General features: G+C 34.5%; 2 protein-coding genes across 8 annotated transcripts; one reads left to right on the top strand and one right to left on the bottom strand.

The window, feature by feature from the left end:
• Positions 1 to 564: 564 nt before the first annotated feature.
• LOC110660839 (uncharacterized) lies at positions 565 to 6,375 on the bottom strand. 3 transcript variants are annotated; one of them, XR_009151034.1, is made up of 11 exons: positions 6,180 to 6,375; positions 5,760 to 5,839; positions 5,515 to 5,669; positions 4,301 to 4,588; positions 3,859 to 3,988; positions 3,444 to 3,551; positions 3,226 to 3,328; positions 3,010 to 3,135; positions 2,132 to 2,325; positions 1,368 to 1,535; positions 565 to 960 (listed from the first exon to the last, which is right to left on the bottom strand). XR_009151034.1 is itself a non-coding variant. In XM_058152099.1 (11 exons), the coding sequence occupies exons 2-10, from the start codon at positions 5,810 to 5,812 to the stop codon at positions 1,439 to 1,441; spliced, it is 1,254 nt and encodes a 417-aa protein (XP_058008082.1). In that variant the 5' UTR covers positions 5,813 to 5,839; positions 6,180 to 6,362; the 3' UTR covers positions 565 to 960; positions 1,404 to 1,438. The 3 variants fall into 3 exon arrangements, 2 of the variants coding, with proteins under 2 accessions (XP_058008082.1, XP_021674966.2); XM_058152099.1 differs by having other exon boundaries at positions 1,404 to 1,535; positions 6,180 to 6,362; XM_021819274.2 differs by having other exon boundaries at positions 1,408 to 1,535; positions 6,180 to 6,361.
• Positions 6,376 to 19,115: 12,740 nt separating this feature from the next.
• On the top strand, positions 19,116 to 22,629 carry LOC110666497 (E3 ubiquitin-protein ligase DIS1). 5 transcript variants are annotated; one of them, XM_058152095.1, is made up of 6 exons: positions 19,116 to 19,295; positions 19,518 to 19,612; positions 20,252 to 20,457; positions 20,851 to 21,075; positions 21,317 to 21,703; positions 22,096 to 22,629. In XM_058152095.1, the coding sequence occupies exons 3-6, from the start codon at positions 20,368 to 20,370 to the stop codon at positions 22,414 to 22,416; spliced, it is 1,023 nt and encodes a 340-aa protein (XP_058008078.1). In that variant the 5' UTR covers positions 19,116 to 19,295; positions 19,518 to 19,612; positions 20,252 to 20,367; the 3' UTR covers positions 22,417 to 22,629. The 5 variants fall into 5 exon arrangements, with proteins under 5 accessions (XP_058008078.1, XP_058008080.1, XP_058008081.1 ...); XM_058152097.1 differs by having other exon boundaries at positions 19,119 to 19,295; positions 20,385 to 20,457; XM_058152098.1 differs by lacking the exon at positions 19,518 to 19,612 and having other exon boundaries at positions 19,119 to 19,295; positions 20,385 to 20,457.
• Positions 22,630 to 22,794: the final 165 nt, after the last annotated feature.

Here is a 22,794-nt window from a genome sequence, read left to right as displayed (position 1 = left end):
GCCCATTAAATTTAATAAAAACTAAAATTAGACTGAAACTAATGTCTTGCAATTCGATTTCATCCTCCTAAACTTTGAATCAGAACTATCTAGTTCAATAAAATTCAAGCTTAAAATTAATCAATTAATCAACTTTGTTAAAAGTACGAATTTTATCAAAATGAAAACCTTAGGGGCCGAACTTAATATCTCTCGACTATTGAATGGAATCACACCGTAAATCAGAGATTTATCCATTAATATAACTCGTTTCATCCCTTTTTAAAAAAAAAAAATAAAACAAATAAATGATATTTGAATTGCATCAAATTCAAAATTAAACTGAAAATGATGTTTCAAACTGAAATTGAATATTCTTTGAACTGAATCATAATCAAACGAGAAAAAATAATTCTAAAATCGATCTTTAAATCGATTCTATGTGATTTAATATAAAGCCTTTTTGTAATGAAGTCTCAGAAATCAGCTGCTGATCTCAGTAGGTATTATGCGACAACCACGTAGAATGTTAATTCATGTGTAAAAGATGCATAGGTAGCAGATAATACATCAGGATTTAATGTGTGCTAGTTGAAAATAGATAACTTTCTTAAGAAATACCTCACTTGGGCGTCTGTTGCCTAAGATAAACTATAGGCAGTCTCCAGATGCAAGCAGGTGCTATTAAATTTGCAAGAAAATGCAAAACAATGATTGGTTTGTCAGTGCATGGTTTTATCACAAGTACAAAGCTTCTAACTCACAATTACAAACATCACTTCCCATTCTTCGTTTCTTTGTCATAAACACAAAAATGGCCTTTCCCTAGCCCGTCTACTTGTAATTTTTTCCCATGTCACCATTAGCTAATACTTATGCTTCTCTGCCCAATTAGTGGAGGTTAACATGATGTGATAAATTGAGCCAAAATCTCTAATATCTCTCCATCCACATTTTCCTTCCATGGTAATTCTAAACAGCCTGAAAGTTGACAAAGGAAATATCAATGAACAGCAGCCACTATTGTGAAATGTGTATATAATATACAAAATTTTCGCAAATGATATTGTTTACAAAATCTTCGCAAATGATATTGTTTTAACTTCTCAAAAGCATCAGAGGTCATAAATACAAACAAAACTTAATAGTTGAATAATTCCCATTTTCTTCATCCAAAATTTATGGACCAAATATTCAGAATGTGCCGTAGGATAAGCAAGAAGACTGCAGAATTCCTGCAACTTCCGCAATCCAAGGGACTATGGCTGCTATTTTCTTCAGCCACATCACTGTTGCGTCATTAATCCAATTTACTATTCAAGGACCCCAAAACAAGACACCATCATCAACTGACATGAATTTAAGGTAAAATAATAAGACACACCCACCCAAAATAAGAAAGGAAGACAGAAAGAAAGAAATACTTACTAGTATTTGGTAAACCCGCGAGGATTGCAACTCAATTCCCAGAAGTAGTTCTTCGTTTCACCACCAAATCATCAGCGGAATAATAATCAGCAATGAGTCGATACATGTATGAAGGATTATGCCCTCCGCTGTGAAGTAATTATAATTAGTAGACTATAACCAATTGCGGAAAAGAGACCAAATAAGCCCCTATAGCCCAAAATTAAATTTTGGCTTGTACTTTCTAATTAAGGTCAAATAAGTCCTCAGTTAATAAAACATTATTTTTCCTAATTTTTAAATATTAAAATTATTTATTATTTTTAATTAAAATAAAATTAAAAAAAAAAAGAAATCAAAGAACATGATAAAAAATTAATTAATATTAAAATTATTATTTTAATATTTTATTATTAAAAAATAGAGAAAATAATATTTTAATTTTTTGGCCCAAAAATGGGTCTATTTGGTCTTAATTAGAAAGTTTTGTCCTTATTTGGCCCAAAACTTGATATTTGGCTTATTTGGCCTCGATTGAAACTACATGAGCTTATTAGATCTTTTTCCCATAACAAATTTGCAATTGTATGAGTTGGTAAAATCCATAGCAATTCACAATATGCATGCATATATTTGAATGCCGCTAAATGTGGTATGAGTTGGTGCCATATGAAGAGAAGTGCCTGAAAACCAGAATAATGGGACCTTTCTACCCTCATGCAATCCTCAAAGGATTAGAACTTACGTGTCAGTGATGAACAGACTAACAAGCTTCGGTGGTACATAGTCAAATGTTGGATTTACAACATGCAGAAGAGGAGAGCCAGTGACACTCCTAAAATCCAAGCAATCAGAGAATTCTCCAAAATCCAGCAGCTCAGAAGGGGATCTCAATTCATTTAGTAAGACCTCAGGATTGTGTGGATATAAGGGGCACAGCTGCCATGCAGGTAAAACAACACATGTTAAAAAAAGAAAAAATTTTACCAACTGTTTTCTCAAGTTCTGCTCAGCAATGGAAGTTCAAGGAACACTTAAGAGGTCAGTTACTATGAGTAGAAAGTTCAAGGAGGACCAGAGGTGATCTCATGTTGGACTGACACTGGCCCTGATTCAAATTAATGCCTGATATATTGACCCACCCCCACCACACCATTAGGCTAGCATATAAGCCTAAACTCGGCCAAATTATTCAAAAACTAGCCATATAATTTGATTGAGTCCAAGGTTGATCTTTGTTTAAAAGCAAGACTGGCCTGAAAAGATGGTTGGAACTCAAGTTTAGTCTCAGCCTGGTCCAAATTGTTGTTCTGCTGCGCCCTAGCCAACTCAAATCAGGCCAGTCTGGGCAAACTGCACATAAGAACTTTTACGCTGGGTACACACTATATAATATATAATATAATAAAAACATAATGGTCTAATACTGAAGAAGCAGGAAATCTTCATCATCATATTATCAATTTTATTGGCACTTTTATTCACACCACCCGAAAGCTACTAGTATCAGCAGCTTAAATCCACTTGTTAAGTGAAGAAAGCAAGCAATTCAAGATTTACAGTTCAAGAAAGGTGCTCTGCTTGTTCACTTCCAAAGCTCCAGTGGAAACTGTTATGGCTTACCTTGTGACTACCAGCAAGCACAACAAATGGAACAGCATGTTTTTGAGCTGCAAGTGCAACCATATTCAACCCAACAGGTGCTATAACGCCACCATTAGCCATGACAGCATGAGCTCCCACTATAACCTTCACATTACAAGTTTAAAAATGAATAAGTAATGGTCCACCAACCCATTACAAGAAAATAAAAAGAAAAAAAAAAGGACTTCTATGTACCATGTTCACTCGAGAAATCATGGCAAAAACTGCAGAATCAGTAATCAAAGTGGTCTGTAAACCTCTTGCAACCAATTCTTTGGCAAGAAGATGCCCTTGATACCTAGTTGAATACTGACTAGTGATAAGATAATCAAGTAACAAAAAGAACACTAAAATTCACCATCACAAAATAGTTATTTTGCATTGTTAACGAGGAACAACCTATTTGTACCAACCTTGGAGCACCCTCAGCAACAAATACTCTGAATGATCTTTTCTTCTCCTTCGCAGCACAAAGAAATTCCAATACTGTTCTTGAACTGCCTAAAGTTAATATTACCTCACTGAAGACGTGTTTAATAATTGAATCAGTAAAACTAAGAGATGGAAACAACACATTAATGTATAAATAGCAAATGTCCAGAAATTAACATCATGAAAATTGAAACTTTGAACTATCCAATGTGCAAATGGTGATATGGGTTTGCTTTCAGATAAAAGGAGAAAGCAAGAACAGAACCCTGTACATGCCAAGACAATCATACAGTCATACACAACTGGTACTTTTTTGTGCATGCAACCAAACAGAAATAAAATGAGTCCATAAAGTCAAAATATAATTATTTGTTATAAACCAAGAAGGGAAATTACTTTTGATGAATATGTTCCACTGCTTGCTCAGCAATCTGTTCATGACAAGTAGTAATATCTTGTATAAGCTCATTAACTGCTTCAATGACATCATGTTTCAGCTTCCGACTTCTTGAACTTTTATCAGCAGCTGTTATGGAAAATAGATCCTTTACTACTAAAATTCTATACGTTATCCCTTTCTCAAAAAGGAAAGTATAAGGAAGAAAAAGGGCACATGGCACTGAGCTTATTGGATGTAAATTGTTATAACATTCAACACTATTGCTATCTACACCACAGGAAGCCAATTTTCAATATAAACAAATGTTCAACCAATTTAAGTTCAAAGACTACTGACAGAGTATTTCTAATTCCAATGACATAAGCACATCATAGACTAACATATTCTATAAGATACAACATACAACAGTCCAAAGGGTCATAAAGTCGAGGAGCTCACATTTGCTCTTTCCTTCAGAATCACCCCCTGATGAAGAAGTATGAGGAATAGCTGCTGTGTCAGGCATGTCCTCCAGGAGAGTCTGCAAGGAAGGTGGACGCAAAGTACTTCTTGCAGCAGCAGCAACGACAGCAGCTGACAAAACTGGGAGATCATCTCGTTCCTCATCATCCTCATCATCACTTACAGCTGATAAGTTCAATCCCGCCATAGCAGCTGTGGTCAGAGAAAGATCCTCCTCCCTAATAATGTGTAAAACACGCCTCACTATATTACCCACAGCCAGCTCTGCAATGGTTTAATAGTGTAGAGATCAATAGAACATACAAGCATTAATAGTTCTAGCAACAACTAGCATAAAATGCAAAACATCATGAAGAAATCATTCCTGAGCTAAGAAACATTCCAAGGCATAGTTTCAATGTGTATCAAATTTCATTGACAGAGGATGAGCCTTTCATAGGCTCCCACACAGCTCTTTTTCATTTACCTCCCTACACTAATTTTGAGTCTCTCTACACATATCCTGCATTACAGCTCTATTTTCTCTTCTTTTCCAGAATAAGAAAGAGCCTGACTATAAAATGATCACACCTAAAATAAAAATGTTGAGATAATTGTGTGAAAGTACAAAAAGAACTGGATAGTGAATCCAGTGAATTCATAGGAACAAAAGATGGTGCCTCTTGGGAAAAAAAAAGGAGAAAATTTATCTCAGATGATTCAGCCATCAGCAACACAGGCACATGGATGCAATAGAGCTTAAAAGTGAATCCATTAGGAGAAGAGTGAAGAAAATGAGAGATAAAACAATGATGTAGTGTACTAATGCAATGAAAAACAATTTGGCATCACGATGGTTAATTGAAAATTAGGCCTAAACAGAGGAATAGATTGACATTAACAGGTTCCAAGGAAAAAACTAAGATGACATTGATCACACTGATCAATAATTTTGATGAACTTACAATAACTGCAGTTTTTTTTTAATCAGTACCGACATGTTCCAACGAAAAGAAATCAATCTACTGTTGTTTCCTTACAATCAATTTTCAGGAAAATATAGAAGCTAAACAATTTAGCAATTTGAAAATAACGCACGACGTAATGAAGTCAGTTAATAATCATGTATAATTCAATCAATATCTATTTAATTGGAAAAAAACAAAATAGAGCATGCCATTTACCCAATGAAAACTAATGGGCACACATACCAACAGGATTTGCAGCAATTAGCTGCTCTCCAACAGCCTTCACGGCATCAATCAAAGCTCCAGCCTGGTTGTTATAAGGTACTCGCTGCTGTGAAATTACCGACCGTAGCAACTCCGCCGTCTGCCTTGAGGTGGCCTGAGAGCCCTCGATCTTCCTGCCACCCGGAAAAAAAATAAATAAATAAATATGAGCCCATGAAATTAATACAAAAATAATGACAAATTTCATTTGATAAGGAATTCACCGCTTCTTAAGCTTGTTAAGAAAATCATTGACGAGAGCTTGCACGTCAGGCATGGTTACCCCAACGTTTCCCCCAAGATGCTGCGATTAACGATACATAGTCACTGATAATCCGCTTAGAATGCTAAGTGATAAAGAAAATACACCAGCGAATAAAAGTAACCGCTTGAAAAGTAAATTTTATTAGCATTTTTTCTAGTTTTCAGGCCAACCAAACAGAGCACCTAAAACTATAACAGATAAAATTTCAGCAAATACGAATCAACTAAGCTAAATTTAGATCAATTTCTTTTCTCAAACAAAAAAAAAAAAAAGACAATTTCTTTGAAAAGTAAAATCAAAAGAAAGGGAAAATACAAGTAGAAGAATAAAGCGAGAGGGATATGATTACAGAAACAAAAACGGAAAGTAAGACGCAGACCTAAAGGAGAGATCTAATAAACATATGAATGAAAGATGAGAGCTCTTCCCGAGGCTTATAGTTAAACTCGCAGTGACGAAGAGCTTCCCGGCGAAGCCTTGTGGTTTTAGGTATGGGCGTTTATGGGTTTTCTTCTTTTGCGTTTGCTCCAGTTGAGCGGTTCGTTTTATGGGTTGGTCACAGGCTCACAGCTAGTTGGATCGTCCGATTGCAATATGGGTTCTCCATCCGAACCCCTCTTTTTATGGATTAGATGAGTAATAATTTATATAAAAATATGTTTTTATTAATAATTTATTATTTGTAAAAATTTCTAAATTAAGTCATTTAACTTTTCATGAAAGTTCAAATTAAGTCCTTTAACTTTTAAATTCATTTTTAATTTTTATTAAATTAACCCATAATTTTACATTTAAATTTAAATAAATTTTTTTTAATTTTAATAATAAAATATTATTTTTAATTTAAATAATAAATAAAAATAAAAATAAATAAAAAATTAACAACAGATTCAAAATCAAACCAAAATTCAAGAAATCAAACACAAATTTAATATATCTAATGTATCCAGCTACAGTTTGACCTTGATATAGTGCATCTCAAAATCTAAACAAGTTCTCAAAAAGGTCAAATCCATTAGGTCCAATTCAAATTATCACTTGAATAAACTAAATACAAATAATTCAGACAGGACCAAGCATAAGTTAGTAAAAAAAAACCACTTTGAGGGCTCAGCTCAAATTGAGTTTAAATAAATAAATTGATTTCAGAGATCGGATAGAAGTCATTGGAACATGCTATATTGCTGCAAAGAATATCACTGGAATAGTATGTTGCCTTTCTATAATATACAAAAAGGTACAATTTAATATTAATTAGCAAAATTCCATTGTTTGCATAAATACACTATAAATAGATCCTTAATACCTGACAAGGTATGCAATTTAATTTCTATCACACTCTATTAGTTATTATTCTTTGTTTTTAAGTGTTTACTTACTTGAGCATGGCCACACTAGGCCACCAACCCCAATTATGCTTGCAGGCTGCTTAGAGTCCATTCACCTAGCCGAAAATCTCAAGCAGCATCAATTTTAATTATGGAATTTTGGTTGGTGAAGTGTAACAACCCGATTATATATATATATACAGAAAATATTTTAAATTTTTTTATTATAATTTATTACTATCTTATTCAAAGTATTAAATTAATATTTTCATAATAATGCTATTTTATTTTATGAATTTTTTTTTACATGTATTGTTATAATTATTACAATTATTTTAAACTGTTATTTGTAATATTGTCTTTATTAAAAATAAATTAAAGTTAATTTATTAAATTAAAATAAAGATAATTAAAATTCTTTAGAGTATATTTATTTTTAATACTACTAAAGTTTTATTGAATTTAAATATAATAAAAAGAATTTTGGACCTAATTGAAAATATCTAAAAAATTCAGGTTCAATAGTATAATTAAAAGTTAAAAAAAAAAAACACCAGAAATTTGTTGTGCAGAACCCCCCCCCCACCCCATTTTTCTTTCTCTCTCTTCGACCTCTCTCCCTCCCTCACTTTTTCTCTCTCGTTTCCCGTCTGGTCGACAAACCAGTGCCGCCGATGGTGGACCATCGGACTCCAGAGGCGACAAGCGAGCTTCATGGCAGCTGCAGCACCTTGTCTAATGAAGGTTCGGCACATTTTGGAGGAGAGAGAGAGGGACGCAGTGCATCACTTTCCAAGGCCATTTTTGGCCAACTCCGGTGACCATTCGATGAAAGGAAGGTGGCGCTCGACACTTGGGACCACAAGCTGCTCGTCCTAACCGGCTGTGTCTCGTTCCATGGAGGTTTTCAACGAGAATAGAGGAGAGAGAAAGGGGAGAGAGATACTGGTGGCAGTGGCTTTTCGGTCGTTTTTTTAGGGATCCGACCGTTGGATCAACGATCCGAGACCACCGTTGGACTCAGGGCAACGAAATTTTCAAAATGGGACCGGGCCTGCTTCAATCGGATACTATTTAAAAAATGCAATTATCGGATTATCCAGATTTCTTGGTACCATCGGATCGATGATAGCTCACTAGCCTCGGGATCGAGTTTTTGACCCGATCCGGATGTCCAGCAAGCTGTCCCAGAAAAATGGGTCGTGTTTACAGTCAATCCAAACGTTTTCAAACATTCTGAACACGTTCTAGATGTCAGATTTGGCATAGGTAAATCTGAACTCTAATTTGTTCATTTTTGCCTAATACCTGATTTAGAATAAAATTCATAAAATATTCATAGGTGATTAGAAAATTATGATTCTTATTGCAATAGATTTATAACCTTATTAAGGACCATGGGACAAAATTTTAGAATTTTTAGAGCTCGTTTGAGTGATTTTTGCAGAATGTTAATTTTAGAGACTAAAACGTAATTTTTAATTTTGTGAGAATTGCCTCATTTGGAGGTCCTAGGAGGGGCCATGTGATGTTGATGGGATATGGATGTGGGAATTGTGATTTAGAAGTGTTATTTAAACTTTTTTGCAGGTTGGATACATCCTAGGTATAGGAGAAATTCTACCAGATTTTCGGCATAAATTAGGATGTCATTTGACTCTTTAAAGTCCTGTTTTGAGCTAGTACTAATGAAAATATAATATAATTATTTAAGTGATCTGGGTCAGCTATCTTTTTCCACCTAACCACTACAGTAGTCACCGATTAACTAGTTAGTAGATAGTGATTTTAATTATAATTTCAATATTATTATTTTATATTCAAAGCATGCCCATACATCACATATAAATATATGTATTTAGCTGTCATAAGCACACTTTGTATTGCATTATTACTTGATATATGAATGTGGGTGTCACCTTAGGGTAATTTAAAGCTGTATGCGTGTGTTGGCGTGCATGTGGTGTACTGGTAATGAATATGGGTAGGATGGATCAGCTTGAGCTAGTCTCGCTTGGGCCTGGTCCTTTTTGTGATAAGTCGGGGTGAGTATGGATTTGAGTTGATCTCATTGACTCTTACATTTGGATTATTAAGAGAAAACCCAACTCGAGTTGATCTTGTTGGCAGGCATTGGATGAGCTGTATAGGGGATCAGCTCCCATATATATATATATATGATATGATATATGGGTGTGTGAGGACTCTAAATTATTCTTTATGCTAGTATTATTTAAATTTGACTGAATATGGTGATCTGTGCTGCATTTCATTCTTAGGAATGCATTAGGGCTAGATAATTATAGAAATTGTATGTAAAATCAATATCTTACTCTATGAGTTGAACGCTTACTCTTATTCACCCTATTTTTCCAGGTTACAAGAGGAGTTCTTTTACAGAATAACATGCTTCATTCCTCGCAGTTTTATTAGTAGTTATTTATTTGTATCTTGTTTTTTTAAAAATTAAAATCTAGAACTCTGCATGTGTTAGCAATAGTGTGGACCTTGTTAGAAATTGTATTAATTTATGTTGTTAATATTAATAAATCAAGATTTTTATGATATTTAAATAAATTATAAATGAGGGTATCATGGTTGAGTGGAGCTCCCCTAGCTTTAGTGTTTGATGGCTATCGGGTTGGGTTGACCCAAATAAGAATATAATATTTTATTTTATTTTATGTTATTTGCATGTTGGGCCTCAATTTTGGACCTTGGTTATGGATTTGGGATTAGTAAGGCTTACTATGGGCCTCGAGGGCTTTACGCTAGCCCAAGTTCTAGTACCAATCCAACCCATAATTTGAGTCGTGACAATAATGGTATCAGAGCTTAGACTCCAGATTCATGGGAAAAATTATAATTGGGAGTGTAAAAGGAGTCTTTTTTATGAGTCACATGGGGAGTATAGGATCATGTTTCGTCTTCTTCTGTAATTTCTTGTTTCTAGTCTCTGCGTTATTCCTAGGATAGTATAAGAGTGCTTTAGTTTAGTGTTTCGATTTTCACAGAGTACATGATGATGTGAATTAGAGTTAGCAGACTTGTTGAGGTCTACCATGGGAATACATACTCCAATAAGTTCTATGTTTTTATCAGTATGAGGCTAATTGACATGCCTATTTAGTGCATGACACAAGTACATAAAGATAAGTTTTGATAGCATAGCTGCCTAGATGGGAGTGAGGGTACGACTGCTGGCAGTCATCAATGGATAGCCTAGTCAAAATAAGTTTACGATATCAGTGGGTTTAAGAGGGATAAGAGATTGAGAAACCTAGTCTGTTGGGATGTACCGCAGTAACTATGTAATGTTCTTGATGTTTGTACTATAAGCTACATATTACAGTACTGACATGAGATTATTGTGTAGAGCTGCATGCTTTCCCATGGTGCACCATGATGAGGGTAATTGCAGACAGCCTCTATTTTGGTACAGTATGTCAGAACAGAGTTCAATTTTACAAAGGAGTTAAGAACTCCTAGTTATAAGTTTAAAACCCTTAAGCCAGAGTATTAAAGGTCACAGTTGGGCAGTAACAAGAGTCAACGACTCGATTACCCTAGCATGAGCTAGAGATTATATCAGGAGTTACCAAAAGATTAGAGGTTTCAATTTAGTTGCAAAGTAAAGGTAACACCTACAGAGTGAAACCATCTGGCCTTAGGTATGGGATCTTAGATAGTTTTTGCATTATGATAGGCATTTTGCCCAGAGTCTAGTAGGAATAGTATATTCATTATGTGTCAGCGAGGTGTAAAGTATACACTTCCTACTTAAAAGAGATCAAAGGCTAGGAATAATGTTCATAACCTGGGAAATGATGATTTAAAGAGTTGTGAAATGATAACAGAGTACAAAATTTAACATGGTTTTGGCAAGGTGGCAGATGCAGTACCTCTATTGCTATAAGTTGGGATGTAGGATATAGTTTTATCCTTTCAATAGGAATAGAAGGTTACTACAGATGATAGTGACCTATAGAATAGTGTCCCCAATGGGACTGTAAAGTGTGGTAAAGAGGGTACAAGTTCCATTATAGGAACCATAAGTGATCGAATCATTATGGATGAAAGGCTTGTGAGTTGAATGACGAGTTATGGTACCCAGTATCTTAAAGTTTGGCTAATTGAGTGGCTATTGAAAAAAATAAAATCCTTATAGATCCCCTCCTTGAGGCATTAGAGAATAGTTTATAGTTAAGCAGAGGAGAGGATAATGACTGCAAATAAGCAAAAACAAGTCATATAATCTTGGTAGATAAAAGGAAATATAAAAATAAAAATCTGGATAGTTAGTTTCAGTTGTAACAGGAAAGAAATTCGAATGGCAGTGGAAGTGCTAATCAGAGTGGTTGAAAGACCAATTCTAAGTAATACAACGGTGAAAATGACCTAGCAGAGACACTAAAAAATACAGTTATCTAGCATAGTAGTCAACTTAAGAAGAAGAGTGGAGCTAAGGAATAAAGTAATCAAGGTCCTATTTTGGGCAAAAATAAAGAGATGAATCAAAGAGCAAACCGAATAGCCAAGAATAGGACAAGATTGAGAAGATCAAAATGATATATAAAGTACAAAAAGTGCCATCCTGGGCAAGATAAATAGGATGAATTGAAAAGCAACATTAGAAAGCCAAGAACGAGATCACATGAGTGAGGATAGTTGTCAAGATATAAAATGTAAAAGTGTAGGACTTAGAGCAAGTCATAGTTCGAGCAGTGTCAGGAGCCAGAACTCGGAGTTCAGATTTGCAGGATATGGATCAAACTCTATCTATTCTTATTCCCAAGATGGAATAGGTAGAAATGGGATAAGATCCATTTAAACTTATAACAATATGGGGAAAGTTAGTTAAGGAATGTAATCAGAGCAAGCAAAAGTTATAGGATGTGTAATAGTGTCTTGAACTATTCTATCAAGCAAATTAGTAAATTAATAAGTAGTAAGTTAAATAAAAGTAAATCTAATGATTCAAATAGGTATGACGAATAAAAAGAATGGTGAAAAATGGTACATAGTCTTTGGACCTAAGTAGAGATGGTGAGATAGTAGTTATGGGGTCTATGATCAAGGGTTAGGTAAGCATTTTCAGTATGACCAATAGGGTCACTTTATAAGGAAACATGAATGAAAATAAGTGACAGAACAACAATAGGAGATAGAGCAGAAAGAGTTTGTTACTGAGAGGTGTCTTCTATAATACAGTAAAATATAGAGATGCAAAAGAGCAAGGATAGACAAAAAGGTAAAAATGGAGTATAAGTAAAGATAGTAAATCTTAAGATAATATGTCAGGTAAAATCAGTGGTACAACAGAAGGATTGTCGCGACTTATATCTTATAAAAAGAGATGATGAAATTTCAAGAAGAAGACTAAATAAGCAAGGGAAATTGTGTTGAGGTGACACAATATTTAAGAATTTGATAGGCACTAGTCCATACACATTCTCCTTAAAAGGAAATGATGGCAAGCGTGTACCTAATGTTAAGTATGAAAGGACGATCAGAGTAGTAACAAGAGTTAAATCAAGTTAGTTACTAGGGCTTGCAACCCTCCTGAGCTATAAGCTAGAGGAAGTACTATTTGTGGATGAGTTTCAGTGGATGAAATTATTGCTGATGGGTAAATTTGAGGCTGAAGTTTAAGAAGTTATGGGCAGTAGATGTGGCTATATCTAGGATAATGAATACATGAAACATCTTGTCTGGAATTATAGCATAGCGCACATTTCCCACAGTCATGTTAATGCGGGTGGAACTTATAGTTTTGAGGACTACTATCTAACCATAATGAGCGATTTCCTACAAAGGGTAGTAGGGAATGATAACTTTTAATGGTCAAATTAGAAAATGAGATATAAGAAGAATTTTCTATGGTCAATTACTAGTATTACATCATGTTAAGGATGTACTGATAGGAGCCAATCGTAAGATTAAAATTCCAGAAGTAATGGAACTAGTAACCAAGATAGGACTAAGAGATAAAAAGAAGGTTAAAGTTAGTGATGGGATGGACATCCTTGAACGAAAAGGTACAAGGGTGAGAGAGGACAAAGGTTAAAGAATAAGTACAAAAGGTTGGAAAGATATTAATAATAGCAAAAACAAGAAAAGGAAGTGGATAAGATCCAAAGGACAGGAGAAAAGCTCCGTATAGTTGGTTACAATGATGAGAATAAGAAGGAATAAGTATGTTAGGGATACATTAAGGGATGTTTAAAACAAGTCATGATGAGATGATAGATTAAAGTAGTAGTGGGGCATCGATCTAAGTGCCAATGTATCAAAAAGTACGTCACATAAGAAGAAGCTTTAAGAAGAAGTCAAGATAATTATGTTCCAGAGAAGGAGTGGGAAATGATAAATTTGTGTTAATTGAGTTGTCAGGGAATACAAACACTTTTGTTATGTAGGAGAAAAGACCCAGTTCACTTTTCAATATCGATAGATGGTGTAAGGAATGTTTGGAATTTGGATGGAACTCGACATGACTAGTTGCATAAAATGGATAGGGGTTAGTCTAAGGACCTTAGTAATGACACAAAGGAGATTGAAAATTTGAAGTATCATGGGAGTGAGAAGATGCATAGGTATTGACCATTAAGGTCATAGTACAAGTAGAGATTTCGAATAATATGCCTATAACAGGTACTACAGGAAAACATCTCATAAGGTACTATAGGATAAGGAACATAAGTCATGTCTTTGGAGAGCAAAGGTTATTGAAATAGAGGAATAGGGACTGAAGTCACTAAGAGACACATTGGAGCACAATGGAAGAGGGGTAAGCACTAAAGTTGATTGAAGTTATGAGATGTCAAGTCAAGCACGGTGGAGGTATTATGAGTATTGAAGATGTCAGAAAAAGATTGAGAAATGGTTTGAGGTACGAGTTTTGCTATGAAATGACAATAGTAGCTAGGACACTAAAACAAAACCAGAGAGAGTAGAATGTAAACTATAACAAACGAAGTGTTTGAAGAATAAGGTATTTTAATATCCCCTATTCGTTTAAAAATTTAGAGACAAATTTTTCTTAAGGGGAGAAGAATGTAACAACTCGATATATATATATATATACAAAATATATTTTAAATTTTTTTATTATAATTTATTACTATCTTATTCAAGGCACTAAATTATTATTTTCATAATAATGCTATTTTATTTTATAAATGTTATTTTTACATGTATTGTTATTATTATTACAATTATTTTAAACTGTTATTTGTAATATTGTCTTTATTAAAAATAAATTAAAGTTAATTTATTAAATTAAAATAAAGATAATTAAAATTCTTTAGAGTATATTTATTTTTAATACTACTAAAGTTTTATTAAATTTACATATAATAAAAGAATTTTAGACCTAATCGAAAATATCTAAAAAGTTCAGGGATCAATAGTATAATTAAAAGTAAAAAAAAAATCCAGAAATTTGTCATGTAGAACCCCCTCTCCCCCCCCCCCCCTACATTTTCTTTCTCTCTCTTTGACCTCTCTCCCTCTCTCACTTTTTCTCTCCCGTTTCCCGGTCGGCCAGTGAACCAGTGCTGCCAATGGTGGACCATCGGACTCTAGAGGTGACAGGCGAGCTTCACGACGGCTACAACACCTCGTTCGACGAAGGTCTGGCACGTTTTGGGGGAGAGAGAGAGCGACGCGGTGCACCACTTTCCAAGGCTGTTTCCGACTAGCTCCAGTGACCATTTGACGAAAGGAAGGTGGCGTTCGACTCCTGGGACCACAAGCTTCTCGTCCCGACCAATGGTGTCTAGTTCCATGGAGGTTTCCGGAAAGAATCGAGGAGAGAGAAAGGGGAGAGAGAAAATGGTGACAACGACTTTTCAGATATTTTTTTCGGTGATCCGACCATTGGATCGACGATCAGAGACCACCGTTGGACTCAGGGCAATGAAATATTCGAGATGGGACTAACTCTGCTTCGATTGGACACTATTTGAAAAAGACGATCATTGGACGGTCTAGATTGTTTGGTGCGATCGGATCGATGATAGCTCACCAGCCTAGATGTCTGGCGGGCTGTCTTGGAAAGGGTCATGTTTACAGTCAATCCTAACATTTTCAGACATTCTGGATGCGTTTCAGGTGTCAGATTTGACATAGGTAAATCTGAACTCTAAGTTGTTCATTTTTGCCTAATACTTGATTTAAAATAAAATTCATAAAATATTCATAGGTGATTAGAAAATTATGATTTTGGTTGCAATAGATTTATAATCTTGTTAAGGACCGCAGGACAAAATTTTAGAATTTTTAGAGCTTGTTTGAGTGATTTTTGCATAATGTTAGTTTTAGGGACTAAAACGTAATTTTTAATTTTGTGAGAATTGCCTGGTTTGGAGGGCCCAGGAGGGGCCATGTAATGTTGATGGGATATGGAAGTGGGAATTGTGATTTAGAAGTATTATTTGAATTCTTTTACAGGTTGAGTAGATCCTAGGTATAAGAAAAATTCTGCTAGATTTTCGACATAAATTAAGCTGTCCTTTGACTCTTTAAAGTCTTATTTTGAGCTAGTACTAATAAAAATATAATATAATTATTTAGGTTATTAGGGTTAGTCTTCTTCTTCTACCCAACCACTACAGTAGTCACCGGTTAGCTAATGAGGAAATATCGATTTTAATTATAATTTCAATATTATTATTTTATATTCAAAGCATGCCCATGCATCACATATAAATATATGTATTTAACTATCTTAGGCACACTTTGTGTCGCATTATTACTTGATATATGGATGTGGGTGTCGCTTTAGGGCAATTTAGAGCTGTGTGCGTGTATCAGCGTGCGTGTGGTGTACTAGTAATAGATATGGGTAGGACGCATCACATATAAATATATGTATTTAACTATCTTAGGCACACTTTGTGTCGCATTATTACTTGATATATGGATGTGGGTGTCGCTTTAGGGTAATTTAGAGCTGTGTGCGTGTATCAGCGTGCGTGTGGTGTACTAGTAATAAATATGGGTAGGACGGGCAAATCGGCTTTAGCCAGTCTCGCTTGGGGTCAGTCCTTTTTGTGATAAGTCAGGGGAGTATGACTTTGAGTTGATCTCGCTGACCCCGTATTTGGATTATTAAGAGAAAGTCTGGCTCGAGTTGATCTCTCTGGCAAGTATTAGATTAAGAGAGCTGTATAGGGGATTAACTCCCATATGTATATATATCTGATGTGATATATGAGTGTGTGAGTGCTCCAAATTATTCTTTGTGCTAGTATTACTTGAATTTAGCTGAATATGGTGATTTGTGTTACATTTCATCCTTAGGGATGCATTAGTGCTAGATATTTATAGAAATTGTATGTAAAATCAATATTTTACTCTATAAATCGAATGCTTATTTCTGTCCACCCTATTTTTCCAGGCTACAAGAGAAGTTTTTTTACAGAATAACCTGCTTCCTTCCTCACAGATTTATTAACAGTTATTTATTTGCATCATGTTTTTCTAAAAATTAAAATCTAGAACTCCGCATGTATTAACAATAATATGGATCTTGTTAGCAACTGTATTAATTTACATTCTTGATATTAATAAATCAAGATTTTATAATATTTAAATAAATTGTAAATGAGGGTATTAGGGTTGAGCTGAGCTTTCCTGGCTTTAGTATTTGATGGTTATCGGATTGGGTTGACCCAAATAAGAATATAATATAATATTTTATTTTATTTACATGTTGGGCCTCAATTTTGGGTTTTGATTATGGATTTGAAATTAATAAAGCTTACTATGGACCTCAGAGGCTTTACGCCGACCCAGATCTTATTGTCGGTCTGACCTATAATTTGGGTCGTGATACGAAGGGAGCAAGGAGACATAAATTTAAGGCTTTTATTCTTATATTATTTTTATTTTTATTTTAATTTAAAATATTAAATAATTTTAATATTTAAAATTATTAAAAATATTTTATTATTAAAAATATTTTATTAAGTTTAGATTAATTTGGGGTTAATTAGAAAATTATATTTTTTTATTAATAATTATATAGAATGTTTAAATTCTATTTGTTTAGAATAAGTTTAAATATTAAAAATAATAATTAAATTTAAATACATAAAAAAAAAATACTTTTCGCGGACACACTGCTCATCGAAAATTTTTGCATAGGTCTCGAAGTCTGAGGAATGGATTATATCATTCATGGAATTCTCAAAATGAAAAATCAAAGCACTTGGGCCGCTCACAATGCATTTGTTATTGTGCCGCTGTAACTTTCTTCCGCAACACCGTAGCTGGGAGTAGAGCTAGCCATTGGATCGGTCTGGTTTTGGTTGTAAATTATCAGATTCAACCCTTACAATTTGAAGTTTGGGATCAATTCTCGATTAGACTTAAAATGAAATGGAAATCAGATTGAAATAATTTTGGAAGTATATATAATTAAAAGCAACAGTCCAATATTTGTCACAAAACTACAAATCACAATAAATATAGTGTAAAGTACATAAACCTTCAACTTCTAATTCTCCAAAGTTCAAAATTTAAACTAAAATTATAGAGTAAAATAGATTGAATTACTTTAAAAGGTGAGAAATGAATTGATGAAAGGCAGTGGATAGGGTTTAAAATGAATTGTGATAGAAGAATTATATATGAAAAGCTTAAAGCTGCACTTAATTATTATAGGTTAAAGTACAAGTTCAAGGCTAATACAATCTCCAAGACAAGTCCAGTAGGAACAACACATCCATGGTCCAAATAAGAGGAACCTAGACTGCAATTCAAAAACCCAACTCAACGGCAATAGCCCATACAATAGAAGTCCTCACCAGGGGTTGAATACCCGCCTGAACAGAGGAAAGAGGAGCACTGTCGCTGCCTACTCCTACTGCCTATACCTCTACAAACTTGATGCTGGGGAACATTGAAGTGCTGAAGAGCTTGGATAAGCCATGCATGGCTGGAAGAAAAGTCCAAAAGGCTCGGAAACAATAATCAACCCAGCATCAAAGGTTAGGCAAAACTTGAGAAGCTCGAACTACGGAAATGCCAAGAGACAAAGGGAAGACTTAACAGAGCTCTTGCCATCTCATTCTCTTTTAGCCATTAAGGGATGGAAACCTTCAAGGGGCAACTAGGGTCCCCGAGTTAACAAGCCTCAGAGTCATCTCATTAATCTCACCTACATAAACAAAGCCTAATAGGGTTATGATTATAATTAGAAGGGACTTGGAAAATCTCTAACATTATGTTTGGATTATGATTTGTAATAATTTCATATTGTATAATATGATTATTCCATATATTTGTTCTTAAAAAATGATGATTTTAAATTATAAAATGATGTGGTTTGAAATTATTTAAAATTTTTGTATTTTCATTTTATTTTTATATAATTATTTTTTCATAAATTAATTAAAAAAATAAAATGTATCTTTATTTATTATTATAATAATATTATTTATAAATTAATATTTTATTTAAATAAATATCTTTAAACTATTTATATATTTAAAATAACAATAAAAGATATTTTTAATAATTTTTATATTTATTTTATTATAGTACTTAATAAAATAAAAAAATTATTAAAACATATTATATCTTATTTTTTTAAAATATATTAATAATAAAAATTATATTATCCAATATAATACAACATATTAATAAATCATATGGAAGCTTTTGAAGTCAACTCTAAAGAAACAGATTGAAGAAAATTCTCTCTCTATTGAGATTTTTTTTTTATTCGCATTGCTATATATCATTTCTAAATGTAAATTTACTTTATAAATCAGATAAAAAGTTGTCAAACATTTCATACTTAAGAATCGACACAGCAGCCTTACTTTCACTTTGAACATTAATATTGCAACTCGGAAGCGTGGAGCCCACGCGCAACCACTTGGCAATGAACCTGAGACGGTGGCCCACCAAACATGATTAATGCCGTCCAGAGTATTTTCGGCCCATTGCCTCTCTCTCTCTCTCTCTCTCTCTCTCTCTCTCTCTCTCTTCAGTAGCATCAGACAGAGACTTCTTTCTTTCCTGTTTAAAAATTAAAAATCAAAATCTTTTCTCTCTCTAAGTTTCTGGGATTTGATTGGTTACTGAGAGAAACGCTGGGATTTTTTTTTCTTTGTTAAACAAGAAAGTGGAAGAGAAACAAGAACAAGAGCCAGGTATAGGACCCCACTCTTCCTTAAAATTGCCTTTTTGTGTTTTCTCGAGAAATTTCTCTCTCCTAGTTAGCCCTTCTTCCCTCTACACGCTCCTCCTCCTCCTCCTCCTCCTCCTCCTCTCTCTCTCTCTCTCTCCACGGCTTTAATTTGAAATTCTATACCTTCTCTCTATATTTACGCGCATTCGTCTCTGTTCTCATTTATTGCATTATCATTTATTAGATGACCAGACCGCAAATCTATCCGCTTCTATTTCTTCTTTCTTTACTAAGCCCATCTTCGATAGGCTTTTGAATCCAAACCTCGTGCAAGACAAGGTACCATCTTTTCGTTTATTAGTCTGGTTTTTGGTTTCTTTTTTTTTTTCTGGGTTTTTGATCTTTTTGCTGATTTTTTTTTTTGTAATTTTCGTCAGAAAGCTTCCTTTTTGCGTGAATTTGCTTTTGGAATATTCTAGATCTACTATTGATTTGCTTTAGATATGCATGCGGGCTTGTTTGTTTTAGGGTTTTGTTTTGTCCCATTTTGATTATTCCCCTCAGTGTTTTTTGAACTTATATTTATTGGGAGTGTAGAGTGAGAATGACAGCTCTTCATCCTCTTTTCTTAATATTCTTCTTGTATATGGCGTTTGTAATTTTGTGCTTTGTGTGTGTATGTGAGTGTGATCGAGGTTCGGAGAAGTAGTAGTCTTGATGGGGAAATTATAGTCACTTTGTGCTGATGATCTCCATTTAAAGCATTTCATGTTTAACTTTGTTAAAAGCATACTTTATGCATCACACTGGTATTTAATATATTGATTCTGTGCTCTGTTCAGTGTCTTTTTAAATTAGCTTAAGTGGATGATCTGGTTATTTTTATTGATCATGTATTGTTTTGTTTGTGTGTGTGAATTGGAGTATTTTATTGTCGTATTCAGTGGTTGACCGATTGCTCGTTATCTGGGCAATTAGGTGCTCCGACTGCTGTGAGGCAGCCTGTGAGGTGTTATTCAGTTGTTTCTGTAGATGTCCTACGGGAACTGTGTTTTGAAGTTTGAGTCAAATCATGAAGTTTATGTGATTTTATCATGTACATTGCTGCTAGGGTGAGGAACCACAGCTTGTCAACAGCTTCTACAAATCAAGCAAGAAGGTTGAGTAGAGAACAAGATTCGGTGGTAAGTTTCTTGTTAATGAAATGTATGCGTACTTAGTTGCTATATGCACCTTACAACTATGAGGTCAGTCTTATCTGGGTTGTGAAATGGTGAAAAGAGGCAATGGTAAAATGCATTGCATAGAGAATTGATTAGTAAATTTCTGTCACTACTCAATTTTTAACAGATACTTATCTGAAGATATTAAAATTTTAATTTATGTTAGTATGATTTGATTAGCATGGTTGGTTTTCTATTGAACTAGCAGTGCTTCCAGCCAATAAATGCTTAAATAATGTAGATGCCAAACTTGTGTCTGCATTATCTTATATGCCATATTGTGAGTACTGCAGTTCTGAATCACCTTCATAGAATTGGTAGTGCTTTGCTTATTATAATTTGTTTTTTTGACAGAGTGGTCATACTAGCATGGCATCTGGAAATCCTTTTTTTGATGACATGAGAAGTAAGCCAGAGGTTATTGATCCTCCTCAAAATGAAGACATGATGGATGTTGGTGAAAGTGTGAATGATCCTGCTCAGACAGCTTTGAAACCTAATGTTACTGTGACTAGCAGTGTTCGTGAGCTATTAGAGTGTCCTGTGTGCTTAAATGCTATGTATCCTCCTATTCATCAGGTTTGCTGTATGCGTCCTTGTTTTTTTGTGATCACTTTGCGTTCTCATAATTCAAAAAATTTACCACTCCTGAAATCTTTCTTTAGTTTTAATGTTATGAGAGTCTAGTTTTTAGATATGCTTTTCACACACATACACCCAGCATAGGAGGATTTTATGATTCTTACCCAGCATAGGAGGATTTTATGATTCTTACTTGAACGCTGGTTCTATCTTCATTGGTCATCATTTTCTGTTGCAGTGCTCAAATGGTCATACATTATGTTCTGGCTGCAAACCCAGAGTTCATAATAGGTGCCCCACCTGCAGGCATGAACTTGGTAACATCAGATGTCTTGCATTAGAGAAAGTTGCTGCATCTCTTGAACTTCCTTGTAAATATCAGAGTTTTGGGTGTATTGGCATATACCCGTACTACAGCAAGCTAAAACATGAATCACAGTGTGTTTATAGACCATATAACTGTCCCTATGCTGGATCAGAATGCACAGTCATTGGTGATATTCCTTATCTAGTGGCCCATTTGAAGGATGATCACAAAGTTGACATGCATAATGGCAGTACTTTCAACCATAGATATGTCAAATCAAATCCACATGAAGTTGAGAATGCTACATGGATGCTAACGGTATTGTTTTGCTTTGTCCTTGTTTATCTTTATAGTTTTCGGATTCCCCCTAATCTTAAACAGAGAAAGGTTGCCCTATTTATTGTTGTACATCCCAAGATAAGAATTTTGTTAAATGCATGTAGATCCAGTTAGAATTAAACAATATACCAGTGAACGCATGCCTTATAATCTATGCACCTTCCAACTAATGAGCCTCATTGAGTCAATATGTGCACAAGTCTTCATGTGTGAAGTTGAGGAATCTAACATCATGCTTGTGATGCAGTAAGACCACACTCCACTGCTTGACATGCATGCTGATTTCTGGCTAGACTGAACTTTTGCAAAAGCTTTTTCATGAGTATGTAAATGATTAGTCTTCTTGTTTTTCTTCCCTTCTTTAATTGTAGGTTTTTAGCTGCTTTGGTCAGTACTTTTGTCTACATTTCGAAGCTTTCCAGCTTGGGATGGCCCCTGTCTACATAGCATTCTTGCGGTTTATGGGCGATGACAATGAGGCAAAGAGCTATAGCTACAGCCTCGAGGTTGGTGGGAATGGAAGGAAGATGATATGGCAAGGAGTGCCTAGGAGCATAAGGGATAGCCATCGGAAGGTCCGTGACAGTTTTGATGGTCTCATAATTCAGCGCAACATGGCTCTTTTCTTCTCTGGTGGAGACCGAAAGGAATTGAAGCTTAGGGTGACTGGGCGGATTTGGAAAGAGCAGTAATGAGATTTTTCCATTCTATTCTACCATCAAAGCTAGCAGATTTGGTTTTCTTTTTGCAGTCTCATGAATCTTCTGATCATGTATTTTTCGAGTTGAAAGGAGGCAAACTCTCTTTGCTTGTCCATGCATCAAATACATGGGTGGGATACATGACACTTATGCCTGAAACTATAATATTTATCTAGAGATTTAGGTGTGCAATTCTGCACTGCATTTTGTAGTCTTCATCGACCACATGATTGCATTGAATTAGTTAATGCATGAGCTTTTGATGAATTAGGCAATTTAACCATTTATTAAAAAAGCCTTGTGCCCATATATCATCTTCAAATTGTGTCGGGTCCTTATTGAAATTTGAATGGAAGTTGGTGAAGTCTT

Source organism: Hevea brasiliensis, chromosome 1 (genome assembly GCF_030052815.1).
Source record: "Hevea brasiliensis isolate MT/VB/25A 57/8 chromosome 1, ASM3005281v1, whole genome shotgun sequence".
Classification (NCBI taxonomy): domain Eukaryota; kingdom Viridiplantae; phylum Streptophyta; class Magnoliopsida; order Malpighiales; family Euphorbiaceae; genus Hevea; species Hevea brasiliensis.
This window is presented reverse-complemented; position numbering and strand designations above follow the sequence as displayed.

Excerpts from the sequence above, each read along its gene's own strand:
- LOC110666497 (XM_058152095.1), top strand. The coding sequence starts at position 20,368 with ATGTACATTGCTGCTAGGGTGAGGAACCACAGCTTGTCAACAGCTTCT. Across the intron at positions 20,458-20,850 it reads GTAGAGAACAAGATTCGGTG|AGTGGTCATACTAGCATGGC; the intron begins GTAAGTTTCTTG and ends TTTTTTTGACAG. Across the intron at positions 21,076-21,316 it reads TGTATCCTCCTATTCATCAG|TGCTCAAATGGTCATACATT; the intron begins GTTTGCTGTATG and ends TTTCTGTTGCAG.
- LOC110660839 (XM_058152099.1), bottom strand. The coding sequence starts at position 5,812 with ATGCCTGACGTGCAAGCTCTCGTCAATGATTTTCTTAACAAGCTTAAG. Across the intron at positions 3,989-4,300 it reads TTCTGAAGGAAAGAGCAAAT|CTGCTGATAAAAGTTCAAGA; the intron begins GTGAGCTCCTCG and ends TTTCCATAACAG. Across the intron at positions 3,552-3,858 it reads GTGGAACATATTCATCAAAA|TGAGGTAATATTAACTTTAG; the intron begins GTAATTTCCCTT and ends ACACGTCTTCAG.